This window comes from Apis cerana, linkage group LG1 (genome assembly GCF_029169275.1).
Source record: "Apis cerana isolate GH-2021 linkage group LG1, AcerK_1.0, whole genome shotgun sequence".
Taxonomy (NCBI): domain Eukaryota; kingdom Metazoa; phylum Arthropoda; class Insecta; order Hymenoptera; family Apidae; genus Apis; species Apis cerana.
The window spans coordinates 20,511,148-20,539,113 of record NC_083852.1 but is presented as its reverse complement, the minus strand read 5'-3'; the positions used below and the strand labels follow the sequence as shown (position 1 = coordinate 20,539,113).

The window sequence follows — 27,966 nt, the reverse complement described above, 5'->3', positions numbered from 1 at the left end:
TCGTATAAATCGAAAACTCTTCTTCAACGTTATCCATTTTCTAGATTGGAGATTCGAAATAAAATAAAATAAAGCGAACACATGGACAAAAATCTTTCTGTGTATTTCTTTGGTCGACAACGTGTATCAAGCATTTATTGCAGGAAATTTTTGTGTCTTTAATCTATGTTCATGAGATATTAGAGAAACTTCTGAAATATTTTTCTTATTTTTTTCTTTTTTATAAAATTATATATGATTTAAAAAAATGAAGTCAGAAGAAATACTTTTTTATGACAACAATATAAGACTTTCTTTAAATTAATATTTTAAAATTTTTTTGTTTCTATTTAAAAAAAAATATTTAAAATATTTAAATAAATAAGATTTTATTTAAAAAAAATTATATTTTGTGATACACATTTAAAACTGAAAATATTCATAAATACATGATGTACAAGGTAATTTGCTTATAATGATTAATATTTTTATATATAAATATTTAGAATTTTATAAAATTAATTAATTAATATTAGAAAAAAATTGCTTAAAAATTATAATAAAAAAATATAATATATATATCTAAAATAAAAATTTATTTAAATAAAATTCGTGGTCTAATGTTCGATCGAATTAAATAAGTGGCGCATCGATAGTAACTTTGTGAATCGATATATCGAACTCGATCATGATCGAGTATAACAATCAAGACAATCCATTTTTTTCTTAGCGTAGAGGTAAAAAGTTTTATTTATTATTTTCTTTTTATATAAAAAGATTTGTAATATAATTACAACAATAATAATATAATAATAATAATAATTGAATTAATCTCACTTAATATAAATCAGAAATGGCAAAAAAACTATTGATTGATAGACCAATTTTACGAAATTATATCAATACCAAGTATTCTATGGCGCAACATTATTTATAACTTTTTAAATAATATATTATTTACGAAAAAAAATTCCTCGTAAATCATGCTAACTAAAGTAAAGAAATAAAGAAATCTCATTCTGAATAAATAAGTTAATAATTACTAAATTGTTATGAATTTATAAAATGCTATACTTATACTAATTTAATAGTCATATATTTTTCATTTTACAGTAAATTTTCGCTTGTGTGTATTTCGCGAATCAAGACAGAAGAGAGAAAAGATATAATTCAGAGAGAAATCCAGTAAGTTTGAAAGTTAGCGAAAGGTTGAAAACATTGATAAAAGAAAAGAGGAGCCTTTTGACAAAACCGAAGGAATTCCTTTTCTTCACTCTTCCTCATTGATTCTCTTTCAGACCTTATTCCTGATCCTTGAAAGGAGATATCGTCGTTTAGCCTTTTTCTGTCAATGTCCTCCCAGAGATCCTCCCGGGGTTATTTCCGACCTACAAAGGTTTGTCTATGCCGTATAGAGTAAGGACGAAGTATTGTCGAAGGATACAAATGTGGGCAGATGTTACTCGGTGAAAAATTCCTAGCTCGACCGAGTCAGGCAAGTGCAATTTAGTTTTATAGGTGACTCGTCGAACTCGAGGCAGTCGAGTATTTCAAACGTCCGCTTTTCATTTTACCAGTTACTAGATGAATACATTTTAACGACGTGATCATTTTACGAAAATACATCATATTCACTCTTTGCTTTACACTCTTGACTCTATCTCTGTTTATCCATTTCATTGTAAGGAAAAATCATTATCATTCGAGAAATATTTTTGCAAAGATGTACGAATATTTTAGTCAAAATGCATTGTGAATAGAGAAAATGAATCTGTGAAAGATTTTGTGGATAGAAATCATGTTGGAAATGATATAATAAAAATTTTAATGTTAATCATATTGGCATATGTATGCATTTCAATTGATATTCTCTTGAATAAATATTTATTGCCCTTTAGTTGTTTTTCCATAATACTTTTTCTTAATATAATAAATGGGTTATAATTTAATTTTCTTCGATTCTGGATTTTAAAAGAATAATTGCTGGAATATAATATTATTACTCCAATATATTTTTGTCTCTCGAGAAATTTCTTCTGTATTTTGACACATTACATGATTTGCGATTTCACGATAAACATTTTCTTATCTTATTAGTTTCTTATTTTCTCGAATTTCTATCAATTTCTCACGTTCGTATAAATCAATCAATTAAATCAAATTAATAAAGATTGTGATATATTACATGATATATTTTTTTTATTTTTAGAAAAGTACTTAAATATGGGAAAAATCTATTCAATTTGACGTGACGAAATTTTTCCTGTGGTCAGTGATTATCATTCATTTTAATAAAAATGCTTATCAATCATTTTTACTAAAATTCTACTGACTATCCGATTAACTGTGAATTAAAAATTATTATTCCAGTTTTTCAATTACTTTCTTTAATAATATTTATTTCAAAATATGATGTTATTTAACAAATTTTTTTTTAATAATATATTTAATAATAATATATTTCTGGAATTTTTTGAAAGGATACAATTTCATCTGAAATAGTATGACAAACATAATATAGAAGAAATACAAAGAATAGATTTATTATTCAATGTATTTTTATTATTTAGTTTTGAATTTATATAATTGTTACATCATTCTCATATTATTGATTCAGAATTAAAATAATTAAATAAAATAATTGGGAAGAAAGAAATTATAATAATTAAATATTTGACATAAGAATATTATTAGTAAATAAAATTCAAATTTTGCATGAGACATGGAAATAAAAGAGAAAAATGATTATCAATGATTATGATTTGATAATAGATTATTACTAGAAAAGATTTATATTCAATATAAAAAAATTTTCTTATAAAAATTTATAATGCTCCATTCTTAAATAATTTTTATATTAAATTAATTTTAATAATTTATTATTATTATATATTTTATATTGATAGATACTTATAAGTTTTTGATTTTGTAAAAATTTATAATTTGAAAGCTTTGAGAGTCAATCAGTATAAGTTATATTCTCTGAAAATGAATTATGTACAAAATGGCTTCAAAAATCTCTTTATTATTTCTTTTTCTTCAAACTTTCAAATCAATTAAATATTTTTTTATCAATTTAATATTTTAATAATTTAGTAATTAAATTCATTTGTTAATTAAATATATAAATAAAGAAATTAAATTGTAGTCAAATTAAAGTTGTTTTTAGAAAAGTGATTTATAGAAATGATTGATTGGTTTCCAAGTATGTTATATAAAATATTTTAAATTTAGCGCGATTTAAATAAATAAAGAACCATTCTGCTTCAGCCAATCAGAAAATTCTTAGGTGGATTTGTAACACATGGCGTCATTTAGTCAAAAATCATCGTGATGGAGTGGCGTATTGTCTTTTGTCTTTTGTTTTCGATACATAGTAAGTAATTCTATTACTATTTTATTATTGAATTTATAAATTATTATGTTAACTTCATTTATTTAATAATCTATTATAATAATGAAATTAATTTTTTAAGTTTTTTCTTTTGGTCTATTTGATTGTTAGGTTATCGGTACCTTGTATTATATTATAAACATCTAAGTCAAGATTTTAGTTAAATTATTACTTTATTTTAATATAATTTTAATTTTATATCTTTGTTTTATGATTTTGATTTTCATTTATTGTGTCGGGATAATTTCGAAGGAAGCATGTATATGTTACAAAGCTTATATGTAACTAAAAATTTTCCTGCAAATATAAGATACATTTTTTCACAAAGATATATTTAAAATAAATTTCTGTTATCTTTTTATTTATACTCTTGTATAACAAATGTACACAGTAATTAGTTCATTAGAATCAAAAGATCAATTTTTTTTTATAAAATTATATTAACTCAAATATATTTTTTTTTCTAAGTATATTTATTTGTATTATTTATATATTTGTCTTTCTTTTTTGTATATGTTATCAAGAGTAAATATTTTTTATTATTATTAATTCTAAAAATTTAAGCATTTATATCTACTTTTATTCGATTTGATATCAAATTATTAAGCGTATCTTCTTTCTACTTATGATTCGATAATCGAAATTATAGTGCGAGATATCGTTCTATCGAATATATCAATATATCAATAATGATGTTTAGATGCGTCATTTTTTAAAGATATGTCATTATATAAATTACATTATTTCAGTAATATATTTTTTCTAAATGCGTTTAGACTATTACTTTATATATTTATCTCTCTCTTCCATTTATCGTGCCTGAGGATATAAACATTTCTTATAACGAGCAAGAAATTGATTCATGTATATATACACGTTCGATTTGTTGTCAAACTACTTATCCCCTCTCTAATTAATTCGATAATCGAAACTGGTGCGAGGTGTTAGTCTATTATCGATATTAGTGGTGTTTAGACGTTTTCTTAAATTGTGTGATTCATTTGCGCATTATTTATTTCATAGTGATTCTTTATTTTATAATGATTTGTTGATATATTATGGTATATAATTAATATTTCTTTATTATTATAAATAATTCGTATATTATTATATAATTTAGAAACTAAATCATTATTTTTTTTTTATTTATCTATTTTAAGGTTAGGTTTACGTTTAGATTTAGATTTAGGTTTAGATTTAGGTAATTCATATTTCTAAAAAAAATTAAATTTATTCTTTTCGTTCTTTTATTGAAATAAAATTATTAAATATTTAATTTTTAGATTTTCAAGCTTGTAATAGATAAAATTTTAACTTTTATTATAATAATTGTATTAGAATATTAATGTTTATTTTTTTTTAAGTTTAAAAATTAATAGGAATAATTGTTTATTATTTAAAAATTTTAAAATAATGAATACAATATTTTAAAAAAAAAGAATTACTATTTATATATTTATTAATTTGTTATTATTTTTTATTAAAGGTGCTGATCGTGAAGAATTTTTCTGGGATTTAGTGTTGAAAACTATTTGTGACTATGCATAATGCAATCAGTAGAATCAGTGTTTGTTTCATAATCTTCATATTTCTTAAAAGAGTTAGTTTTAATTATAATAAATCTTTCGCGAATCATTATTAGAATCATTGTTTTTTCGTCGATTATAATTATAATTTATATAATAATTTTATGCAGTAATAATCTTTTATTTATATATTTTTTTAAATATTCATTTTCGATGTGTTAGAATTATTAGAATATACGTATTTCTATCAAGAAAATAAGACGATTATCCACATGAAGAGGTAATTATTTTCATAATATTTTTCTTTAATTTATTTTAATCTTTGTTATAAGACAATCGAAAAAATTAAATTTTTATTATTTCTTCTCTCCTTATTGAAATAAAATTATATTAAATTTCCAATTTTGTAAGTTTTCAAAGAATTTTAATTTTCATTATTATTAAAGATTATTAAAATTTCAATTCATATATTATATTATTATATTGTAAATTTAATAAGGTTTCATATTTCAATATTTTCAAATAATCAGGACTCTATTTTAAATTATAATATTGTACGTTTTATTATAGATTTCTTCTACATTCTTCTAATATTGCTGAAGATTTTTTCTGGATCAACTATTAATGGTATTCTTCGCATCTTATGGTGAGTTGCATGTATTTTTGTTCCTCTGGTCACTCAATCATGTCGTAGGATGAAAGATCCGAATCGACACGAGTGACTAGTTGTATACGTAAAATTTTCTGCGAGCACAGTGATCATGGGTATTTATTATACTTGTAAGTAGTAGCATTATTTTTTTGTTTTATTTATTAGTTCAGGTTAGATCTTCTTGTACTTCGCGTTTTAGAATATTATTAAATTCAGAAATTTTCTAATAATGTATAAATATTGTACATATAGTTTCTTCTGAATAAAATTAGGAAAAATTTATATCTAAAATTAGAAAATTGTAAAATTAAAATATTCATATGAATAAATATGGATAAGTAAATAATGAATAATTGAAAAGATTTCAAAAAAAGTAGTGAAGAACTCGGATATCTTCGTTACATTTATTAGATGAACAATACTTATAAAAATATAAATTATTGATAAAGCGATAATTCATTTTCAATTTTGTTTCTTTTGTTTCGTATTAATATTTTAAATAATTTGATCATTTGATTATTAATATCATAAATGAAATTTCTTATATTTCTTTGAAATATAATACAATTAATAAAATTTTATTTTATTCATATTAAATATATATAATTTTACAATAAAATGTACAAGAAGATATTTCGCGACAGGCAGATTTGGAATCAAAGCAATAAGTTTTGAATATTATTTTCATATTTTCGAAAATATGTTTTGATGAAAGGATCGCCTGAGGTTATTTCTATTAATATTTTACTTAGAGTATTAATATTTTTCTTGTAAATAAATATTTCGTTCTTTATCAATATTTGTTATTATTGATTAAAACTTTAGTATACTTTAGTATACTTTAGTATAGTATATACTTAATATATTATACTTGATTAAATTACTTCATTAAAGAGAGAGATGAAATTTAAAATAAAATAATAAGAAATCAAAAAACATTAGTTCGTTAGAAAAAAAGAATAGATATATTAATATTTTTTTAGCTCAGGATTTTCAGGTTTAATCCTTTCCATGTCTATTGCCAAGACTTCACTCACGTGCTTAGATGCTACTTGAGTGGGGGAAAGGTGATGGGTATGATGATCGTAGTTTAAGTTTACAATAATTTCTCAGCGACTGACGATTTGTTAGTGTATCGTGCGCGATGTATTTTCCACATTGTATGTGTGTATGTATTAGGCTGTGGAAATGCATCGTATATTTCGTATATTTATTCATCCACAATTAATTATATAATTTATAATTATATTTGCTATTATATATTGTGAATTACAAATAATAATATTATCAATCATATTAAATAATGGTATGAAATTAAATTTAATAATGAAACAAATCTAATAATTTCTTAAGAAATCAAACATGTTTTTTTCAATCGTTACTTTACATATATATATATAATTATGATAATACATGCGGGTAATACATGCATATTTTTACGCAATGGTCGCTAGCTATCGTCAGTCGATTTCAGAAAAATGGTACGTAAAGTTAGAGTATGCGAGTAGTGTGCCAAGCTCGGGTGTCGGAGGCGTCCCGGGACGTTTTCCCTAGTGTAGGCATTTTGCGCCCGAGTATTATGCGTGAGAATCGTGGAATGAATGTGTTGGTATGCCTGTTTTGCCATTTTTTAAATATAGGGCTAGGTAGGATAGGTAGTATACTTCTGGTGTGTCTGTTTAATTATAAGTAGGTAGGGCCTGGCAGGTTGTCACATTCTCTGGTCGGGTAGGCGCGTTTTCGCGTGACAATCTGTTTCAGGAAATGCAATTTGAAGAATCGATGGTAAAGCTAACAAGAGTAGAAAATCTCTTATCTCTGGCTTTGCACATTCGATTTTTCAAATTCCGCGATCGTGGTCGTGAATCTTGATCTCGAAACGAACGTTGTGCTCGAGATTTTGTAGGTGTAGATCAGAAGAACGATCAGAAAAACGATGCAATCGTTAATCGTTCACGTGCAAAGCTTCTGGGATTTTTTTTCCATTTATAATTAGGAAATCTCGAGCCTAGATTTAAGTTTCAGCGGGCATTGCGCCCGAAGAAAGAAAAGGCTATAAGCCGAAGAGGCCCGGCAAATTGCCATAGAAGAGGGCAACTATCAATGGCTTCTCATCATTTGGATTTTCTTTCGATCCAAGGATGAGAAGTCATTTTTGCTACTACTTTATCACTGTGCTCGTTTTAGTAATAGTAGTAATAGTGATAATATTTGTATTTTTTGGCCGATGTATATATCGGTCCAATATATCCATCAATCATTATGGGCGAATATTTTTTATATTTATCAGTATTACGATTGATTAATAACGATTTGTATTAAAGTTGCGAAACAATTTTGCGATTTTTTATTAGTGCTGAAATGCTATCGTTTAAATTAATATTGCATTAATATAAAGTTCGGTTTTGGTGTTGCGAATTATAAAATATCGCGTAATAGTTTGTTATAATTTTTTTCAAATAATATTAAAATTTACTATATCATTCGTTATTAAATTATTTACTTTCAATTAATTGTAGCTTTTACATAAACGGAAATAGTAATTTGTAATGAATTTATTTTAAAAAATTCAATTAGTTTCGCGAATAATTAATGCCCAAATTTCTTTCACTGAGATTGTGGAAGTACATATGTTCCTGTTCATTTGATGTAGCTAAAAGAAGCTATAAGGATAATAAAAGACAGGTAATTATATTTTATACAATTTTATTAATCCTTCGTTTTCTTATTTACTTCAAAAATTATTATGGAATCAAAATAGAAAACTAATATTTTAATATTTTCTGATTATCTATAATATTCAAATCTTTATTTAGATAGTTTGTATAGGAATTTTTCCTGTAAGTAGATAGTATGGTAGATCTTTCTATAACATGGAGAATATGTTTTGCATTATACGAATCATTTGCATTATACTAATGTAATGAATAAACATTATATATATATATATATATAAAATATTTTTAATTTCTTTTCAAAGTTAATATCAAAATTGAAAATATTTTGTTATCCATTTTACGCGAAATGAAAGAAACAATCTTTTATTGATATTTATTATCAGAATTATTCATAATTAAATTCTATTCGGTAGAATATATTTCGTATCAACTTTCATTTGATTTGTTCATCAATTATAAACATACTATTATAGTTCGTTTTTGATATATATCAAGAAAATGTTACATGAACATTGTCATAATTTTTCTGCCATGTTATGCGAATCCATGTTATAGGAATTAGGATAGAATAGATACGAATACAGTATAATACAAATTAAGTTCGGTTTAAATTATTTTGATATTTATTAACGGTAAAATATATATAGTGTTTCAAAACGCATGCAAATTATACAAGATTTTCAAAGATTATATTTAAAAAACTAACGATTGTTGCGCGATTTTCTAAATTTATAAATTTAATCTCGAAATCTTACTATTTGCGATGCAATACAAAGAACGATTTCTTTCGAAACACTTTCCCCATAGGACGAGATATAGTTAACGTTCAGGAATACGTTTCATTTCGATCCTTTTCACTGTTCCGTTTTTATGAACTGTTGTAGCAGCCAGTTACATCCACGATTATAATTCCAACCATTTCTACGCGATCGTACACGCACGACGAGTAACGAGCGCACAAAATGTTTAACCGGTGCACAAAGATTGCTCGCATCCGGCAACTTAAGATACACTCGTATCCCGAAGACGTGTGTCTTCGTTGATTCCACTTTTCGTTTCTTTCTTCCGTGTTTTGTTTCACCGTCGTCGTCTACCGCAACTCGTGTTCTCAACCACGCGCAAATGTCATTTGCGGACGTGCTTTTGCACGGACGCACGTATCGCACGCCCCGTATATTCTCAACCACGATTTCGAAAAACGCGTATCCGTACACACGTAGCCGAACGTGTGGCCCTGTGCGTGCGTGTACCAGAGTGGAAGCCGTGTTCGTACGTACGCAAGGACGACGACCACACGGCGACGTCGACGTCGACTACGCGTCTGTTTCCATGGTTACCATAGACGTGGGACCAGGGCCGTACGCCTTCAACCCCACTTCGATGATGATGTGCGGAGGATCGAGAGGGGTTGTCGAGGAAGGGGCTGGCCGCAGGCGAATTAAGAGTTCGAAAAGCTTCTATCTCTCCACCCTCCTCTCCTCCTTTGCTCTCTTCTTCCCTCGCTTTCGCCGCTTTCCTTCTTTATTTATTCTACCCTAATCACGAGCAGCTCCGAGTAGCTTTCTCGCGTAGCTTGTGCTCTTTTGACAAAAAATCCTGATTACATAATTCCCTCGACGTCAATTTTATTCTAGTCAACGGGATTCTCCCGGGAATCGTATTGAACGGGATGGGGTTGTGGCCAGGAGGATGGATTCTGCGGTTTCATTTGCTTTCTTAATGATCGATCGACCCGTTATTTGTCCGTCGCTTTACCGATTTATACAAACGCATTGCAATATGTCGAATGTTCGCGTGCGAATGCGGCGTGCACGTAATTTTTCCTTTTTCTTCTTGCTATCGTATCGCGGTAGAAAGCGTGCCTTTGACGCCTCAAGGATCGAATAATTTTTCCCACGTTTTTCGGATTTATCTCCCGTAACGTCTTTTTTTTTTTACCACGTAGCGTTTAAACAATTCTTTCAAAGCGGAATGAATTATTCCTTTATGAGTGAAATTCTGTGGAAGCAGGATTTAAAGTCGTCTAATTAAAATTCAAGCAGCGAATCTGGAGATGAAGAGAAGCTATACTCCCAAACGGAATATTCTTTTTCAAATGTTTCGGAAGAAGGAAATATTTAGTTGTAATTTGATAAATTATCGAGGAGGGTACGGAAACGGGGTATTCTATGATTGCATTGTAATTACATTTTCTCTCAGTTGTGATGCAGTTTCTCGGAATACGTGTAATCAAACGAAAATTGCGATTAATGGGACTGAGACTGATTATCTTCAGAAGTCGGGGTGCGATCGAATCGAGGTGGAGGGATGTTCCTACAACTTGGAACAGAGTGCGAACGTGCGAGATTTGATATTAGAATGGGATGGCTGGATATCGATTAATACGTATACACTTTTATTCAACGTTGATAATAGCGAAAGTAGCAATTCAGATAGCTCGACTCTTAAATTACTCACGAGTGTTAATCCGTCAGAAATTCCGTCCCGATAATCAATCGTCATTACATCGTTTTTTGATGCCCTCTCGTCTATCTCTCATCGTTTTTGCAATCATCGTCTATTGTTCTCCGAACACGCAGACGTATCCCGTTCATTTTGCGTCGTCACGAATCGCGTCGCGATTCATCGAATTTATCGAGCCAGAATCTGTCATGTACTCTCCCTCTTTTCCCATCCTCCCTATTTTCTCTCTGTTTCGAACGAACGAATGGGATTTTCGTCGAAAACTAGTTCCTCTCTCTCTTTCCCTTTTTTTTTTAAATTATTATACCAGGGACAAATGATTAGCAGCGATTTAAGAGTAGATACGTGCGACGTCTAGGAGACAACAGGAGATTCCGAAAAAGGTGTAGCAGGAGCGGTAGTAGAACGAAAGAGAATGAAACGGAAACGTAAGAAACGCGGACATGATGGAAAGAGAGAAAGCGCGCGGTAGTAAGTGTCAGTTCTTTTGTGAGCATATAATACATCATCGATGCGGCGAGGGCTTTTAAGCTGTCCTGAAAATACCAGGCGGGCTGTACGAGTTATTAATGTCCCACCTCCTTATAAAGTACTCAATTTTCGTTCTGTACGGAAGAGAAATATTAGTCGTAATACGGGTACCGCCGCAACGGAAACGCTGCAGTATATCAGGCCGGGGGTGAAAATTACAGCGCCGACGAAGATGTTAATATCGGTGAACTTTATCGTTCACACGCGGGACACGCGGGACACGGAGGCACATATTGTTTTGACAAAAGGGTGGACGATCCAACTTTATCGCGGATTTTGCAAGAGTGATCTTTTCTTCGAAAAGGTGAACTTGGAGCCTTTCCCGAGTACTGTAAATCATCCGGTTTCGAACTATTTGTGTAAAGATTAACTCGATCGATTTTGAACTTTCTTCTATCTTCTTCCATCATCGGCGATTATTGAATCGAAGGCAAAAACCATTGGTACGATAGTTTCGTAATATCAGGCTTCTCGTGAAAGTTTTATCCTTCCATCGAATCGGAATTTTTTTAATTTTTCGTAAACGTTCGTGCTCTTTTATTTTTAAAGCGTGGTAGTGGCTCATCGGTTGCATCGGTGAAATTAAATCGACGAATATTGGGATCGTGTTTGAATAAGTCGAAGGAAAGGAAGGTTTTACAACTTTTATAAAATATGTAGTTGTTTTAGAAAAGTTACCTTGCTTGCCAGATTTTCCTCTCGAACTTTGCCAATGTAATTCTGAGAATAATATATCGTTACTGTAATATCATTAGTATATGCAAAAGTTTCAGATCATTTACTGTTTTCGTAATGGTAATTGATACATAATTTTAGAAAAATAAACATATATATTTTTAAGAAGAACGCTTGTAATACTACCAAATATCGTTTTATTCATTCGTGAAGATGTAGCGTATTTTCTGCTATATATGTTGTTTAATTTTTAAAAAATTCAATTATTTATTTTACTCTATTACGCGAATTCCATAATTTTTATTCTTCCGTTCATCGTTTCTCAATTTTGTTTTCCTCCCTCGATTCTTGCTAACCGACCTTTTTAATTCTCAATAATTCCAACGGAATGGAATTTATATAAAGGCCAAGAATTTATCCAATATCAAAATACGATTACGAAAAACGGGAAACAGGAAGTTTCATTTTCTACAACGAGCAGCACGTATCAATGGTCGCACGATTTCTATGAATCATTCACGGTGAGGAGGCACAATCACTTCAAGTTATGCTCGCCGTATCTTTGAAGCTTCGTCTGCGGTTTTATATCTTTACGTATCGTCCTTTCACTGGGATCTTTAATGTTGGAATCACCGAAGAATGAGACATACGCTTTAAGCAAATTTTTTATCGGATTTCTTTTTGGCTTCGAATTCGGTCCCCTTTCACATCTTTCAGTCTTCGGGAAGGCTTGTTTATAGCACCCCGTGGATAACGTAAAACAGGAAATAGTTCCCTAGGGGCAATGCCGGATTTTTTTTTCCCTAGACATGATTGGAGTTGAGTTGTTCCCGTCGTTTCTCGATCGTATAACAAAAAAAACCTTTCATCTCGAAATTTTTTAACAGAAAACAGATTTATCTTCGTTCCATTTATTGTCAAAATTTAAATCCGATCTTTCATCGCTTCATTTATACATGGAACAGGTAATTTTATGGAGATTTAATTAAGAATTAATGATATATTATGGAGCTCTTATTCGAAATAACGATGCATTTATCCTGCATGCATATCGTTCTTCTCGGTACTACCTATTGAACATCATACGGAGGAACATATACGTACAATAAAAAGCATGGAGCATGGAAACTTGTCATTTTTTTCTTCTCTGAAAATTATTTCAAACAAGAAACAGATTTATAAGATGATCAACGTCCAAATATATTTCTTCAAAAAATTTATTTTCCTACGAGGATCGTTGAAAATCTCTAAAATTCGAAGTAATCACGCATATTATTATGACAAATGCTTTTTTAAGCCTCATTTTAAGCTTCGATTCCACCAGTGAGTCGCTTAATATTTCCTCGTATTTAACGTAACGATGTTACATCATGTTGCATCACATTGTCAATATAATTACACATCCGTGCTTAATCTCAATCCTGCCAACTAAAACGCATACACGGCGATAATTCACTTCGCTTTTCCCTAAACCGTTTCCCGAGAAAAGAAACGAATTCAATTTTGAACGGTTCGAATGAATAATACAAACGCGCGATCGCTCGTTCAGGGTTTGATTGGCGATTTCTCGTCACGATTGCCGATCATATTTTTTTTTTTTTTTTTAGATCAAGAAAAGGAAGGGAAGGAGCGACGCGTGCGAAACGGCATCGTCCGCCGTTTATATTTTCTCGGCCGCATGTGGTTCCGTGGAGATGCGGAGCTGGTGGTGACGCGCGTGCTTGAATTCGACTGGATTCGACTGCGCGCGTAAAGGCGCGAGCGCGCAGCCGACCAGCGGCTGGGGTGGCGATGCTTTCGATAGTGGGGGACATCCTTGTGGCTTGGGTGGGGACGGGAGCCGAGGGGAAAACTACGAGTGCTGGAGCACGCGGGTTGCCGAGAGACAGGGGTCGGCACGATGGAAGGGGGTAGGGGTAGCTCTGAATCCCTCGAAACTCCAACGATGCTCTCTCTCTCGACTCAGTCCCGAAAGCAGAGCCAGAGCCGAGAGTACACTCGAAGCGTGTTCGTATCGCGTACCGCGTCGAGCTTTTCCATCTGCTCTCTCTCAAGTTGTCGTCGACGTCGTGTTACGTTTCTCTCGTCGTGTACGCGTGATCTAGTAATCCGGTCGATCCTCGATCAACAACGGCCACGGTTCGGAGGGATCGAGCAATTGGAAGAGCGAAGATCGGCCAATTTTTCCTCCTTCTTCTCGACTCCTTCCAAGGATCGCGGTAGCTAAAGGATTCGAAAGATCTAAGTACGTTTCGACCTTCGACTTACTTCGATTCCAGCGGAGAAGCGTCCGGAGACAATTCGTTCGGTTTCGGATAGAGAATAGCGAAAAAGGATCGAGTGCAACCATGTTTCCGAAAGGATTTAGAAAGGCGAAAAGGGTCACGAATGTGCCTGGAAAGAGCGGATGGCTGTAAAAGAGTGAACGTGCAGCTGAAACCGCTGGCTTGGTGCTCTTTTTCGAACAACAAAGCATTACCCTCTTTCTCTCTTTCTCTCGTGACATTTCTCATTCTCGCTTTCTCTCTCTCTCTCTATCTCTATCTCTCTTTCTCTCTGTCTCTCCCTCTATCTCCTTCTCTATCTCTCTTTTTTTCTCCATCAGGTTTTCAGGAATTCCGCTCTTGCCAGTGACAACGAAAGAGCTCGTCGATCGACTTTGTCGGGCACGTGTGTGCGTGGGCGTGATGATATTTGAACTCTCGAAGCCGTCAAAAGCCGGGCCCTTTAGCGGCCTGCTCTTTTGTTCCGAGCACACGTATTCGCGACAGGCATCTGGCATTTAATGGAGATGATCGTAGTTTTCCTTTGTCACCGAATGGATGCGTTTATTTAATATCCAACACCGTCCAAAAGGCCACGTGTCTCGACTACCGTATTCCTCCATTTTACGTTCTACCTACTATCGTTTGTTTACTTTTTTCATCTCTAAACGTTCCACGCGAGTCATAATTTTTCCAAGAACTATGACACATGCTGTGTGTGTTTACGTATTTCTCTCGCTGTTCGTTCGTTAAGGATTTTCAAGGAGCAATCGGGAGAAGAAGTTTTGTGTATCGAAGCCGCGTCCCAAATCATTGCGCGAACGTTATCGACATCGGAGAAATTATTTTCCAAGTGATTTTCCATTTTCTCTCTCTCTCTCTTTTTCCCTCTTTTCTTGTTAAACACAAGTTAATGGACTGTTTCTTCGACGGAAATCGAACAATTCGAGTGGTAGAGAGGGAGGGGGTTGTATACCGTATCGGAACAAAGCGAATGCACGATGCATATGCACAAGGGATTTTGCGTTGCCAGCTTGCAGACCGATGATTAGAGGTGGGAATATACCGATACCAAGATATATGGCTTCCTTTCGCGAACTACTTTCCTTGATTCGTTCTGTGTACATTGTTCCCATTCGACGATACAAATCTTGCATACACACGGGCGAACGCGTGTCTTTTTCTTTCTCTCTTCCTTCTTCCCTTTATTTCCTCTTTCTTCCCTTTTTTATTTTTTATTTTTTTTTTAATTAGATCTCGTTTCGATCAATGCGAGCGACGAATAAACCAAGTCGATTTATTAACCGTACTCGCGAACGTAAAATACGTAGCATAATTGGCGCATAAATAGACGGGGAGCGCAGGTGACAGTTGGTATTTCGCCATTGTCGGTTGATTTTTTTAATCTCGTCGAACCGAATGAACGCGAGAGCGCGTATTACACGGGAAAAAATTTTTAATTAACATCCGACTTTTCGAACACGCTCCTCCGTTCGAATCGAAAAAAATATTAACGATCCACGGTTATGATCAATTTAAATGGCCATGTATTTTCATGGAACACGCGGGTGATTTGTACCGCGATCTAAATACGTGATTTGCGCGTGAATCGACAGAACCGGTTCATTCTGTTTTCCTGTTTTTCGACCGACACATCCTTTTTTTCAGCTTCTATCGCGCGTAAAATCATCGACCTGGGCAAGCAAAACGCGTCAAAAGTGTCTCCCCGGCCCAGATTACATTCCCTGATGACGGTTTGATATCAACTATTTCTTCCGATTTTTTATCGCGTTCAACTTTTTGACGAGAAGTTATTCGAGAGCTATTCCTTGGACGGTTGACTTATTATTAAGAGACGGGCGGTTTAATACCACACGTTGGTCCGATATAACTTCACTTTAGTGCGGAGATCTTCGAAACTTGGTTGGACCACACTGGTATCGAATCGTTGGACGCGTGATCTTTTGCGAATAAATTTCGGGCATCGGATGATCGAATACCGGTTCTTCGATTTAAGTTACATCACCTACAACGACGCTTTAGTGGCGAAGTTTAACAAGTCCGCTCCGTCGACGTTCCGCCCGAGGAGATTCAACTGGGCCCTTAAACTTCGATAATTGGCCGGGTACTATGCATTCAGTGAAATTGCATCAACTGCTTTGAAGCTCGTTGCAAAGAAACCCAAACGAATCGTTTCTTTGTATCCCCTTCCCGAGGGGTGAGGCGAAATGTCGAGTATTTAATTGGCGAATCGAGGAAATTCGTAGAGGGTGGTGGAGGACTTTTTTCGGTGGAGTTGGGAGAGGGGACAGGCGGAAAAAGAGAGAAGAGAGTGATGAATTGTTGGATCAGCAACGTGTTAACGTGGACCGATCGGTGTCGCGATATCTTCTAGAAAAAATCTTGAAAACGGATATTGCAGAGCAGCCGGTCGAAACGATGATGGCGCGCGTGATGAGTGACGGGCCGAGTTCGAGATCGAATTCGTTAACGGGGCATCGATGAAGCAAGATCGAGTGACGAAGTGACGAATCGGTTAAACGTCCGACTCGGTTTCGGTGAACGAGAGGAGGACGTTCGAGTTTGGCGAGTTACGATGCGCGTGAAAAGTTGACGAAACCATGTGACGCGAGCAAAACTGGGGATATTACGGTGCGACAGCATAGTTGCACTGATGCTGGATTGTACGACGTGGTCGCCGCTCGAGTGGTTCTTTCGCCATTCCGGATGACAGCCGGATGTTTTGAACAAGTGACAGTGTTACACCCCGACAGTTAAACTGGAAAAGGACCAGTGGATCGAGTCACGGTGCTTCGGTGAGGATTACTGAGTACTGATAGAAATCGGTAGTGATGCCGTGATGGGCTGCAGCTCGGGATCGTTCTTCCTGGCTACGCTCCTCGTGGGTGGATTAATCTTCGTCCTCTTCAGCGAATCATCCCACGCAAGTACGAGTGAGTACGACAACGTCCTCGTCTTTCAGTAGTGCCGTCGCGTTATTAAAATGATGAGACGTTAGGCCTCGCAATCCTCGCATCCGTTCAACGGTTCAAGGAAACGAATGCGAATGTGATTTGATATTTGGGCGAGGGATAGGATTTTCACGAGTTCTAAACTGATGTAGGTCAATATTTTCGTGACACGAGAATACGTTGATGTTACGTTGAAATGATCGAACGACGAATTTGATAACGGGATCTCGCGTGACGAAAGGCCGGGGGGCTAGCCCCCTCCCCCGTGGTTGACCACCATGGGAACTTACTTTGTCTCACTGCGTATTTTCAATCATAATACCGTTTATTGTTATAAAAACCGTGCGTAACGTTTTCTTCGCTTTCAGACTAAACATCGTTCCGCGATGCTGAAAACATTCCAGAGACTCTATTTTCTATGTAAGCTTTCCTGCCCCCTTCCCTTCTTTCCCCACCCATCGAATTTCTTCAATCTCTTTTCAATCGGAACATCCATTGTCTCATTTATAATTTTCGATCGTATTCACTTCGTGACGCGAAGAATCGACCTTTTGTTTTTTTTAACTTTCAGATTAAATTTTCGTTTTGATTATTCGAAAGCAAAATCCCTAGCAACGGAACATCGATACGAAATTTTTCCCTCCGTTTCGATTTCTGTCCAGTCTCGGAGACGATTTCTAAAGCGGCTATGATAAAAATACACGTGTCGCGTTTATGAACGCTGGTTGATCGCGGGAAATACAGGGAAAACGGGGGGGAGGGGGGGAGATATCGCGGCAAGATAGAGGAATACAAGGATACAAACGAACGTGAATAGTACTCGTAAGATAGCGAGAGAAAGCGGGGGACATGACGAAACACAAGGAAAGGAAACGTGATGAAATGGCCTGTTTAGCCGGGATATACGCGACGCATCGTGAAAAGGCAGGAACGATACAACGGAATATAACCCCCCTTCTCTCGTACTTGCTTGTCGTATACAGCTTGTACGAGGCTGGTGGACCGTCGAGGGTAGAAGAGGGTAGGAGAGGGTGGCAAAGAGGGCGTGAACGGTGCGGTGGTTTGGCTCAAAGGACGTTGAAGCCAGAATGGGATGCGGACGTTGTCACGGTGGGTGTGAGATGGCTGATATTCTCTTGTTTTCCTCTTCTATTTCCCTTTTTTCCCCCTCTCTCTCTTCTCCTTCCTTCCTTTCTTTTTTTCTTTTTTTTTTTTTTTTTTTCATATTAAGGAGAACTCCCTTTCTATCTTTGCTTCGCCTTCATTTTGGCCTTTCTCGTCTGGTTCCGCCGTGTAGACGACTAATGTTCCCTCGGTGCACTTGTCCTTGTTCATTTCCTCGGCGGACAGTTGGATTAAACGGAGACGGATAATATTATAATTATTCCCGGGATACCCGACTCTGTCTCTGTAGCTTTTATTGCGAGTTCGTGTAATTTCAATATCGATGTTGTTGTTCCGTATAATATTTTTAATTTATACGGTGGAAAAGCATTGGTTGCTCGCTCTTCTCTGTTGTTCTCTTCTTGTCGATTCTTTATGAAAATTGAATAAACTCAACGTTCATACAATTTTTATCAATCTTTCCTCGGTTATTAGTTCTATATTGTATCTTCGTTTTTTGTTTACTTTTTTTTTTTATCAGAATAATATCCGACTAAATTTTCAAATTAGATTTGTTCGTTGAAATAACGTCAATTAGAGTTTAATCAATTTCGATCGCATTGTATTAATAAAGAAAAAAAAAGAAAAAAAATTTCTTTGCACGCTATTAACGTGCGTGAAATTTCTAATTTCATGTTCACGCGATTTTCTTCTCCTTCATCTCGTCTTTCTGTCCATTTTCCATCCAACGACGATGCTTTTAAGGAGACGTAAACGGTAAATGATGTCGCAGTTATTTTCATAAAAAGAAATAGCTACGTTTACGTCATTCTCTAGCGTGTTTCTGTATTATTATTTCCAATGTTGCCCGACCACGATGCTTCTATGTATTCTTGAAAAATGTTTGTGGACAGTTTCTTTTCACATCAATCCTTTGCATTTATTCTTCGTGAGCGATGCATCTCTCTTTCTCTCTCTCTTTCTCTCTCTCTCTTTCCCTCCCGTTCCTTTCTTGTTTCCCAACTTCCACTCTAAAATTTCCTCCATCCCCCGTTCAGAAGCGTAATAACTATTCTTATTTGCCGACGAATCTTGTTTGTCCCCTTTCCTTTTCTTCTTTTCTTCTTTTTTCTTCTTCTGCTCCACCTCCGCGCATATTCTCAGGATGTTGAATGGGTTTCTGAAGGGCACTCGAGTCCACGTTCGTCCAACTTTTTGGGTCAGTTTCGACTATCACCCTCTCGCACAACAGATGCTCGCAATAAAAGTTCGCAAGTCCTTTTTCTCGGTGTCGTTACCTGAACGCACCTGCGATCCGTACTTTTTCCTTCCTCTTCTTTCCTTTCCCAATCCAGCGATTGACTTTCCGCGAGATTGATGATCCTCGCAACCAATCCTTATTTATTTTTCCCTCTCCCTCCCCAGTTCCTTTCACCGACGGGGAAAATTTCGAGAACGAAACGAGCAACGAAACGGGTAACAGAGTTTCCCCAGAGTTGACCGTGCCGTCGTATGGAGAGGGATGAATCCGTTGAAAAAACTGAATAATAACGATAACCGAGAGGGCCGCGCGTACGGATAATACGTGACAACATAGGTCGCCGATGAAAAATAGCTTCACGTTTCAGAAACAATTTCCTGCAAAATATTATAGATCTAATAAACTCGAAGCTTTGTACCCTCAATTTATCGGAGCTTCAACTCGTGAACGGCATCTGCATTTGCGCGAGCAAACGTTTCACGTTTGGTTTCTGCGATGGATACAATGGGGGGGAGAGTTGATCAAATTTTGAATTTTTTTCCTCCCCTTTCGCTTTCCATCCTTTCGCGACGCGACAGACACGATCGGACACGATCAGATCCCGGCAACCCGGTCAAATTACGAAATTATCGAGCAGCGGGGCACACTTTGCTGTCGTGTCTGGCTTGTTTCGTTTTATTGGCGTTTGCTCGTTTCACCGTGAACAGCGATATTACGCATTAGAGATTACGTGGTGGTGCGCCATGGGTGTGCGAGCTGCTGGACTGTTGACGCGTTCGTTTCGCAAAACCATCGAGGTTCAATCGAAACTGGGTTCGATCGATACGAACTGCGTTTCCATGGAATTATGAGCATTGGACCCCGGGATCGGGATTTTATTTGTTTTCAAGATTTATTTCGAAAATCCCGTTTCGGCCAGTGTATTATACGTATAACATAGGCATTACGTTGCATCAATCGTCGAATCTTCTGTTCGGCGTTGATTCTCGGTGAAACTCGTGACTTTCGAAGGTGTGTACGCCTCGAGCGTATTCGGATTTAACGAGATATGTACGAGTAAGTTATCGACCGATCCTCTGAGTTAAAATGCGAGGAAAACGCATTCGAAGATTTCGAATAGTACAATTTTTTTAACTCTTTCATTTTGAACAGGAAGGGATTTTAATCATTCTGACACGTGTAAAATAATTGGTAGATTAAACCTCGTTGTAGACCAATTTGAAAACTGAAAAAGATGGTAAATCTTGCCATCGTGTCAAGGAATTGTAATTAATATTCATTTAAGCGAATAAGCTGCGAGTCAGCGCGGTGCTCGCTCGATTCCTCCTTCTTTTCTCCAAATATTCTCGTAGCAATCTGCGATGCGCGTGGTTCTCGTTTACGCGGAAATTTCGTCTACGAGATCATTATGCAGATGTAATAAAATACATGGAATGCTTTTCACGAAATTAATTACAATAGTTTAGTTAACGATGAAACCCGTTGTACCGTGAAACGTATTGTTGTGTCACGATCCACTATATGAAACTAAACGTGCTTAATTAGCATCTGGAATTACGCATGTCAAACATTTTATTTTCCCTTGATAATGACAACTCATTTAATTAACGTAACTCTTCTTTATTTACTCATTAAAGGAAAATTATTTATCCTTTATTTACTTATTAAAAGAATAAATCATATATATATATTTCCTAATTGAAACAACATTATTCCCCGTATCATCCGTGAAATTTGGATTCCCTTGAATTATTCCTCGTATTTCCGACAGATACCGATATTAAACGTCATTCGCAATCGGATCGTAATTACGAATTCTCAGATCCATAAAAGTTGAATCCATTGTTGTTGCGAGGAAACATTTGGAGGGACACGTATCCTAAATCTGAATGCCATTAAAATACAATGCCAAGGCTGATACGGAAGGTGAATCATTCGAAGATATTGAACCGGCCGTTAATGGTCAAGGATTGAATGCGATGCGTACATCGTACACACACCGAAACGAGTATCACGGGTCGAATTTGTCGCCGCTCCTTCTCTCCACCCATCCTTTTAAATGTCTCTGCGTCAGCGTTGGCAACAGTAGCATTTCCCAGACTGCTCACCATGCCGATAAAAGCAGTGTATCTTGTGGATACGAAGGAAAAGTGCTTTTAGACAGCCAAGGGAATTTAGCTGAGAGGAAGGCATAGCGCGATAGGCATTCCAAATAGACGAGTTGATAACGCGCGTTACTCGACGCTTATCAATTTAATATTCGTTTCGCGAACAGATGTTGATTCGGTGATCCACGACGATCTTGCTACGTCAGAACCGATTCTTCTCTCCCTTATCGAGAAAAGATCAACGTTCTTTAGATTCTACGTTTCTCGCGAATACGTCGAGAAATCAGGGTAAGACGCGGAGAAAGAGAGTTTACTAGTGCTATATATATATATATATCTGTCCTTGACGTTGACGATTCGTTCGATAAAGGGTGTTTTAAAGCGGGTGTCGTGGCAATCTCTAATTTTTCCACTTGTTACCGGATCTATTTTATCGCGTTATTAACGACGTCTTCCCCCCCATCCGCGCATCCGTCGTAAGCCTAGTTGTAAGGGCGCGCAGTTTCAGGCAAAGTCTTCATCGGAAACGGGGACTGATCCGATCATTTATTTTACGGGAAGACTCATTTCTCGTACATTACACAGGGCCAAGATTTATGTATTTTCGAGGATAGAACTGTGCTATCTGCTTTATGACTCGGCAGATGAACGGAATGGCTTCCCCACCCTCGCGTTACCACCACCCACCTATCGTCATCCACCGTCCTATGTACTCCCAAAGGAATCCTTTCTGGCAACGACCGCCGTGCCGCCAAAGCATCGACAACTTTTAATGCTCCCTTTTGATTTCCCTTCTCTCTCTCTCTTCCTCCTTCGCTTGTTCAGGCTTTCTTTTTCTTTTTCCTCCACCTCCTCTTTTTTTAATTGGTTTAGTTGTTCGCATCTGTCGGGAGCCGGAGATCGGAGCAGCGCGGTGTTGCGACGAAGCTACGTTTAATTTTTCCGTTTGAGATTCCGTTGAGAAGAATCATCGTTATGTACGTGATGTTTCCCTTGTTTAATAGACCGTGTCGAGAAAATTTTTCACTTCAGTTAAGATACAATTTTCATCGTAACGATCGCGCGCACTTTCGAACGAGGAGAATTGATGGAACACGCTTGTGTCGTCCTAGTTAGTTGGGATATGAATCCCGTGCTCGACTCGTCATTTTTGCTGACACTCACAAACCTCGGTCACGGTTCAATTCGAGATTCAGTGATTGATGTAACGATCGTTTTGTCTTTGTCTTTCTCTCTCTATCGATCAGCACGCACGAGATACGTATAATTTCAAGGGAATTTGTTGTACGTAACGGATAATAAACAGACAATATGGAGGAAGTTTTAACGTTGGAAAAAGAACGTTCCTATTCCATTTCCTATTTTTCTTGTCGGTAAAACAGAAAAATTATTCTCTTCTTTTCTTCTTCTCTTCTTCGATAAAGCAAAAGCAACTCTTTCTTTTCTACGAATTGTTCGCAGTCAAAGATGTTTGAAATTGTAGATTCTCGAGACGTTACGAATCAGGTTTGGAAATGATTACGACTAAACGAAGGCAACGAAACGAATATCGCATCTATGGTAATCTGACGCGTTAGCGGGAAGCGTGGAATCTTCCGTGAAACGGCGTACAAAGGCGTCTCTTAGCGGTAATTTTCGCAGAATACTCGATAAGATCCGACGAGCTTGCAGAGCTATGCGCGCTAATAAAATAGCCACTTTTGATCCTTTGATCCACGCGATTTCGATGGAGGGGGAGGGGGGGACCGGGTGCAAATTCCGGGCGGTTCTTAGTCGAAATTCCTGTGACCGTTCACAGATCCGCCCCGTCTTTTATCTTGAATCTTTCATGAAGATGCAACGATCCGCGAATGGTCGAACGGATACGTCGATGCGCATCCGCCCCGTGATAAGCAAGTTCCCTCTGTCATCCATATCGTGTCGGTAGGATAGGTAGTAGGGTATGTATGCGTTCCGGCGCATCAAGATAGAAGTAAATATTGGATCTACGACGATCGTTTCCCTCGATCCCTTTCCCTTCCCGAGGATAGATTTACCATTCCCCTCCCCCGTTTTATGTACGATGAAACCGCGATCGATCGACGAGCCCAACGTTCGAACATGGGGGAGGTATTATCTATCGGTAATGATGGCGCGTGTGCATGAATCGATGAAGAGAGAGACAAAAGAGGGTGGAAACAGGGGGGGTGGGCGAAGAACACAGCCAGGAGAACGTAACTGGACAGAAACGGACCATCGCATTATCGTTGCATTCACGCTCGGACAAACTCGTTCAATCGTTATGGATAAGCTATTGATAGAAGAGAAAATGGTTAGTAACTCCCTTCTCCCTTTTTTCCTCCCTTCTTCTCTCTCTTTCTCCCTGCCCCCCTCGCGAACGGAAATATTTTGACGTCATCGCATGAAGAATCGAGACTGGTCCATTTGTAAAATGTTTCGCGCTAGAACATTTCGCCGGGAATGTTTCGGACGAAATCGAATCGGTAACAGCGTTGCGCCATTCCGTCGAAACGATTTAGCGTAGCCGGTTGAAAAGCTTCAGCCTCGATTTGTTTCGCCGAAGTCAAACACTCTGTTTTTCCATTGGAAGGTTTAAAAAAACCGGGGTATAAAACGGTGCGTGTTTTTCTTTCTTTCTATTTTTTTTTTTTTCGTTGTCCTTTTCCTCCTTTTCTCCCTTTCCCCTCTGATTTTTTCCTCGCTCCCTCCACTCCTGTTTTTGTCCCTTTTCTTTCTCCAATTCGATCCCTATTCTTCGCAATGATATTCGCGTTATCGCGCGTTACATCGTGTCGTATTCGCATTACCCATGCCCCCTGTTAGCGAATATTTAAAGCCGATTCGACGACGCTCGCTTGGATTTCTTCGTGTCTCCCGCTGCGAGGTTACTGTACCACGAACAGACAAAAATACGCGTAGACGTAAAACCTGATTTACGCGCCACATTTAGCACGGGAACGCGTCGCGAATAACCTAGGGGGAGAAACTGTAAAAAGACATCCGAAGAAAACCTTCGTCCGACGCACACACGTGTCTACGACCTTCTCTCCTCCTTTCTCTCCTCTTGTTCCGCCTCGAGACCTCTCTCTCTCTCCTCCTCCTCTCCCCGTCTCCTCGAGACGGGAGAAGAAGGAGAGAAATCGCTTTTCGAAATCGATGTGGTTACGGTCGCGTTGGGTGTGTCGGGATTCGTTCGTTGTACATCGATTGACCGGCTTTCGAGACCGGGAATACGCCTAATGGACTGTTTCCGGTATCGCGATTGACTTTAATTATGACCCTCGAAGGAAAGGAAAAAAGAAAGAAAGAAAGAAAGAAAGAAAGAAGGGAAGAGCACGACGCGCCTTGAGCGGTGTGGGCTATTAAGCTTAATGGTCGTGCCAGGGGGAGAGTACAATGAGACGTTAAAAATAATTGGTTAGAAAAGCGAAGACTGTCTTCGCTACGATTGTCCGTTATCGTCCGTCAGGGTGCCGTGAACAACGTGGTCGAGCAAGTGGGAACGGTATCGATGGGAAACGGAACGAACGAAGAGATCGATTAAATCGTATTCCTTTTCACAGTTCACAATTTTGCATTTCATTCCCCCGTGATCATTTGCGTACTCATTTGCGGATTGAAGATCGTTTTTAATTTGACGTTCCCCTCTCCCCCCTCTCTGTTATTCGCCGGACATTCTCTGTGTACTCGTTATCGCGTTAACTCGTTATTGCGTCGAGCTCGTTGTCCCATTTGATCGTGAATTTTAATACCGCCGGGGGAAAATCAATTTTGCATGAAAGTGGTATGTGTGTGTGTGCGCGCGCTCGTGTGCGTGTGTAACCCGTCCCAATCCCGTCAGAGGGGGTGTAACTTTCACCCAACCGTGTTTCGCCGGTATAGTATTTTCCTTGAGAGGAAAACAAACGCGCGGAGGCCCGGGACTGTACAGTGTCGCGCGACTGCAACAAATTTCCTGCGGAACGCATAATGCGTCCGATACGATGACGTTTGCACAATCGTTTAAATAACACCCTCGGCAACATTGAGCGCCACGTACTTGACGATAAATAACATTTGTACCGGCTACCGATTCTCAACGGCCGGCCGTTGACATCGTTTATTTTTGATTAATTGGAAAGCTCGCGTCACCGTCACGTGTTCCCCAACAGAGCCGGGCTACAAATGCAATTCGATTCGACACAGTTTCCAGCTTTTTTTTTTTTCTTCTCGTATATATGACGTAGTACGCCCGATTGATTTCGATTTTCGAATCGTTAGACGTTAAACTACTCTCTCTCTCTCTGTGGCGGACAGATTTTTCTTATTTTCAATTTTATATTATATTCTTAGTTAATAATCCCTGATAAAACTTGGTTGATTCGTATTTCATTTCGTTTCGAGAATGCAACGAGCATACGTGAAAATATTTTTATCGGTTGTGTACATCGATTGTTCAGCGTCGTTTTACGCGGCGCTAGACTCCAGGGATTTTCGCAGAGTTCCGCTTGGTTTCAGGGGAACGTAGGGGGGATCTTCGTATCCCAGATGTCCTGACTGTCCACGTCCCGAGAGATGACGGGGGGTTCGGGGAATCTCGTCGGTTTCAGTGAATTACGCGATCTCTGATATCGCCAGATTTGCGAGATGGTCCAGAGCCCCAAGGAGTCGTTGGAACCCTCTAGCAGCTTCCTGATAGCTACGAAATCCTCCCCCGCTGCGTTTTTTTTATACTTACGTCGAATTTTTTAAAAATTCGAATTTTTACCATCGATATAGAATTTTATCTTATTTGTTCTTTTTTTGCGAGTGAACAAATAATTAACTTCGTTTTACGCTCATCTCGTACAATAATCACGACTTTTCGTTAAGAGTTTTTTCATAAAAGGCGATCCTATATTTTTCGGTAAGTAATTTTTCTATCTATAGAAACGAATTTAATATTTTTTATCTTCTTCTTTAACGGCAACGAAAGGCACTTTTTATCGAGGATAAAAGCTTTCATTGGCGTTTAGGTGGTGTATTCTTTAATTAGAATACGAGCCAGCTATAAATTGGGCATTGGCGGGGAAAGAGGGAACAGGGAACAATTTCATCCCAAATTACTCGTACGCGCGAGTGGATAGTCGCATTGGGAAAGGAATTTATTGGATTGCGGAAAACGGTCGATTCGTTCGTTTTGTCGCGAGAAGGTCTGCAAAAGGGTCCACGCAGGCAGGCCCGATAGGGTTAGCATTGCCAGTTAAAGGTATTTATCCTAATTGTAATTGCAGACTTACGAATGCTCGGTCGATGCTCTTTCTTCGTGTCGCCTCCCTCTCCTCCTCTCCCTTTGCCTTTCCCACTTGGAATCGCAGCAGCGGAAGAACCTTCCCGTCGTCCTCCCTGCAACCGCAACCGCGGAGGGAAATAATGAAAGTTTAAGCGTTAGGGAAGTTTCGGATCCGGATGGATCGTTTGTTCAAGATCTTTCTCGAGCGAGCGCTATATAGCTTCTTGAACGAGAGATTCGATTGTGTTAGAAATAATGGCGTTCTCATCGAGGAAAAGTTGGATGGAAACTCGCCACCGAGAGAAACTTGTTGGCCAAATACGGTATTAAGGAAGTAGCGGATGTTGCGCGATAAATCGTCATCGCCGTCATTGTCGTCGCCGACCGGTGACGTGTTGGTTACCCGTGGCGCGACCGTGTCGGGTAATTTGCATTTAGAAAATACCCTCCCCTCCCTTGAACCGACCCAACGCTAATCTGATTTCTTCCCCATAAGCGGGAGTTTTTAACTGGCGCTCGTCACGCCGCGCCGTAACCACGTCCGGAGGAGCTTTCCGTTTCATCCGATTTCACGTCACGGGGACACGTTTGCAATTACACGGTTCGTTTATACGGCGATCGTATCGCGTTAAACGCGAACGCCTTAAATTTACCGCAAGTTCCACGCGACGCTTTCAATGTCAACCCCGACACGTATCTCGCTTCGTTTCCTTTGACCGAATTTACCAGTCACGTACACACACGCACACGTATATAAATGCATTTTACGATCGAGTCGGTTGACGAGGTAATTACAATCCTTATAAATCGCTGATAAATCATCGCGAGTGTATCGTTGCGTGCCATTAATACGAATTGAATAGTAATCTCTTGCGAATTGTGAAAAATTAATATTGTCTCGGAAGATGGATAACCCGATTCATCGTAAATTCAAATTACCGACACGTATATTATACCGAGGAGGAACTTCAACCACCAGCCGGAAACCTGTTAATACCGTCATTTTCATAATCGCGGAACGATAGCTCCGCAAAGCTCCGTTATTCATCCGTTTGTTTCCTTATGGCGTCGCCATAAGAAGAGAGAGAGGAGCGGGATAGAAATAAAT

General features: G+C 37.3%; 1 protein-coding gene across 10 annotated transcripts in view; it reads left to right on the top strand.

Moving 5' to 3' along the window:
• The first annotated feature begins 3,339 nt into the window (after positions 1-3,339).
• The window catches only part of LOC108004244 (irregular chiasm C-roughest protein), a 310,419-nt gene continuing 285,792 nt past the window's right edge, over positions 3,340-27,966 (top strand). The window contains exons 1-3 of one of the 10 annotated variants that reach the window (XM_062087489.1): positions 4,325-4,434; positions 4,860-5,179; positions 5,470-5,545. In XM_062087489.1, coding sequence (XP_061943473.1) covers positions 5,524-5,545 — 22 coding nt within the window. In that variant the 5' untranslated portion in view covers positions 4,325-4,434; positions 4,860-5,179; positions 5,470-5,523. Of the gene's footprint in view, positions 3,356-4,324; positions 4,435-4,859; positions 5,180-5,469; positions 5,546-13,851; positions 14,144-14,175; positions 17,117-27,966 lie in introns of those variants that run through there. The other 9 variants (XM_062087492.1, XM_062087490.1, XM_062087486.1 and 6 more) reach the window with 9 other exon arrangements.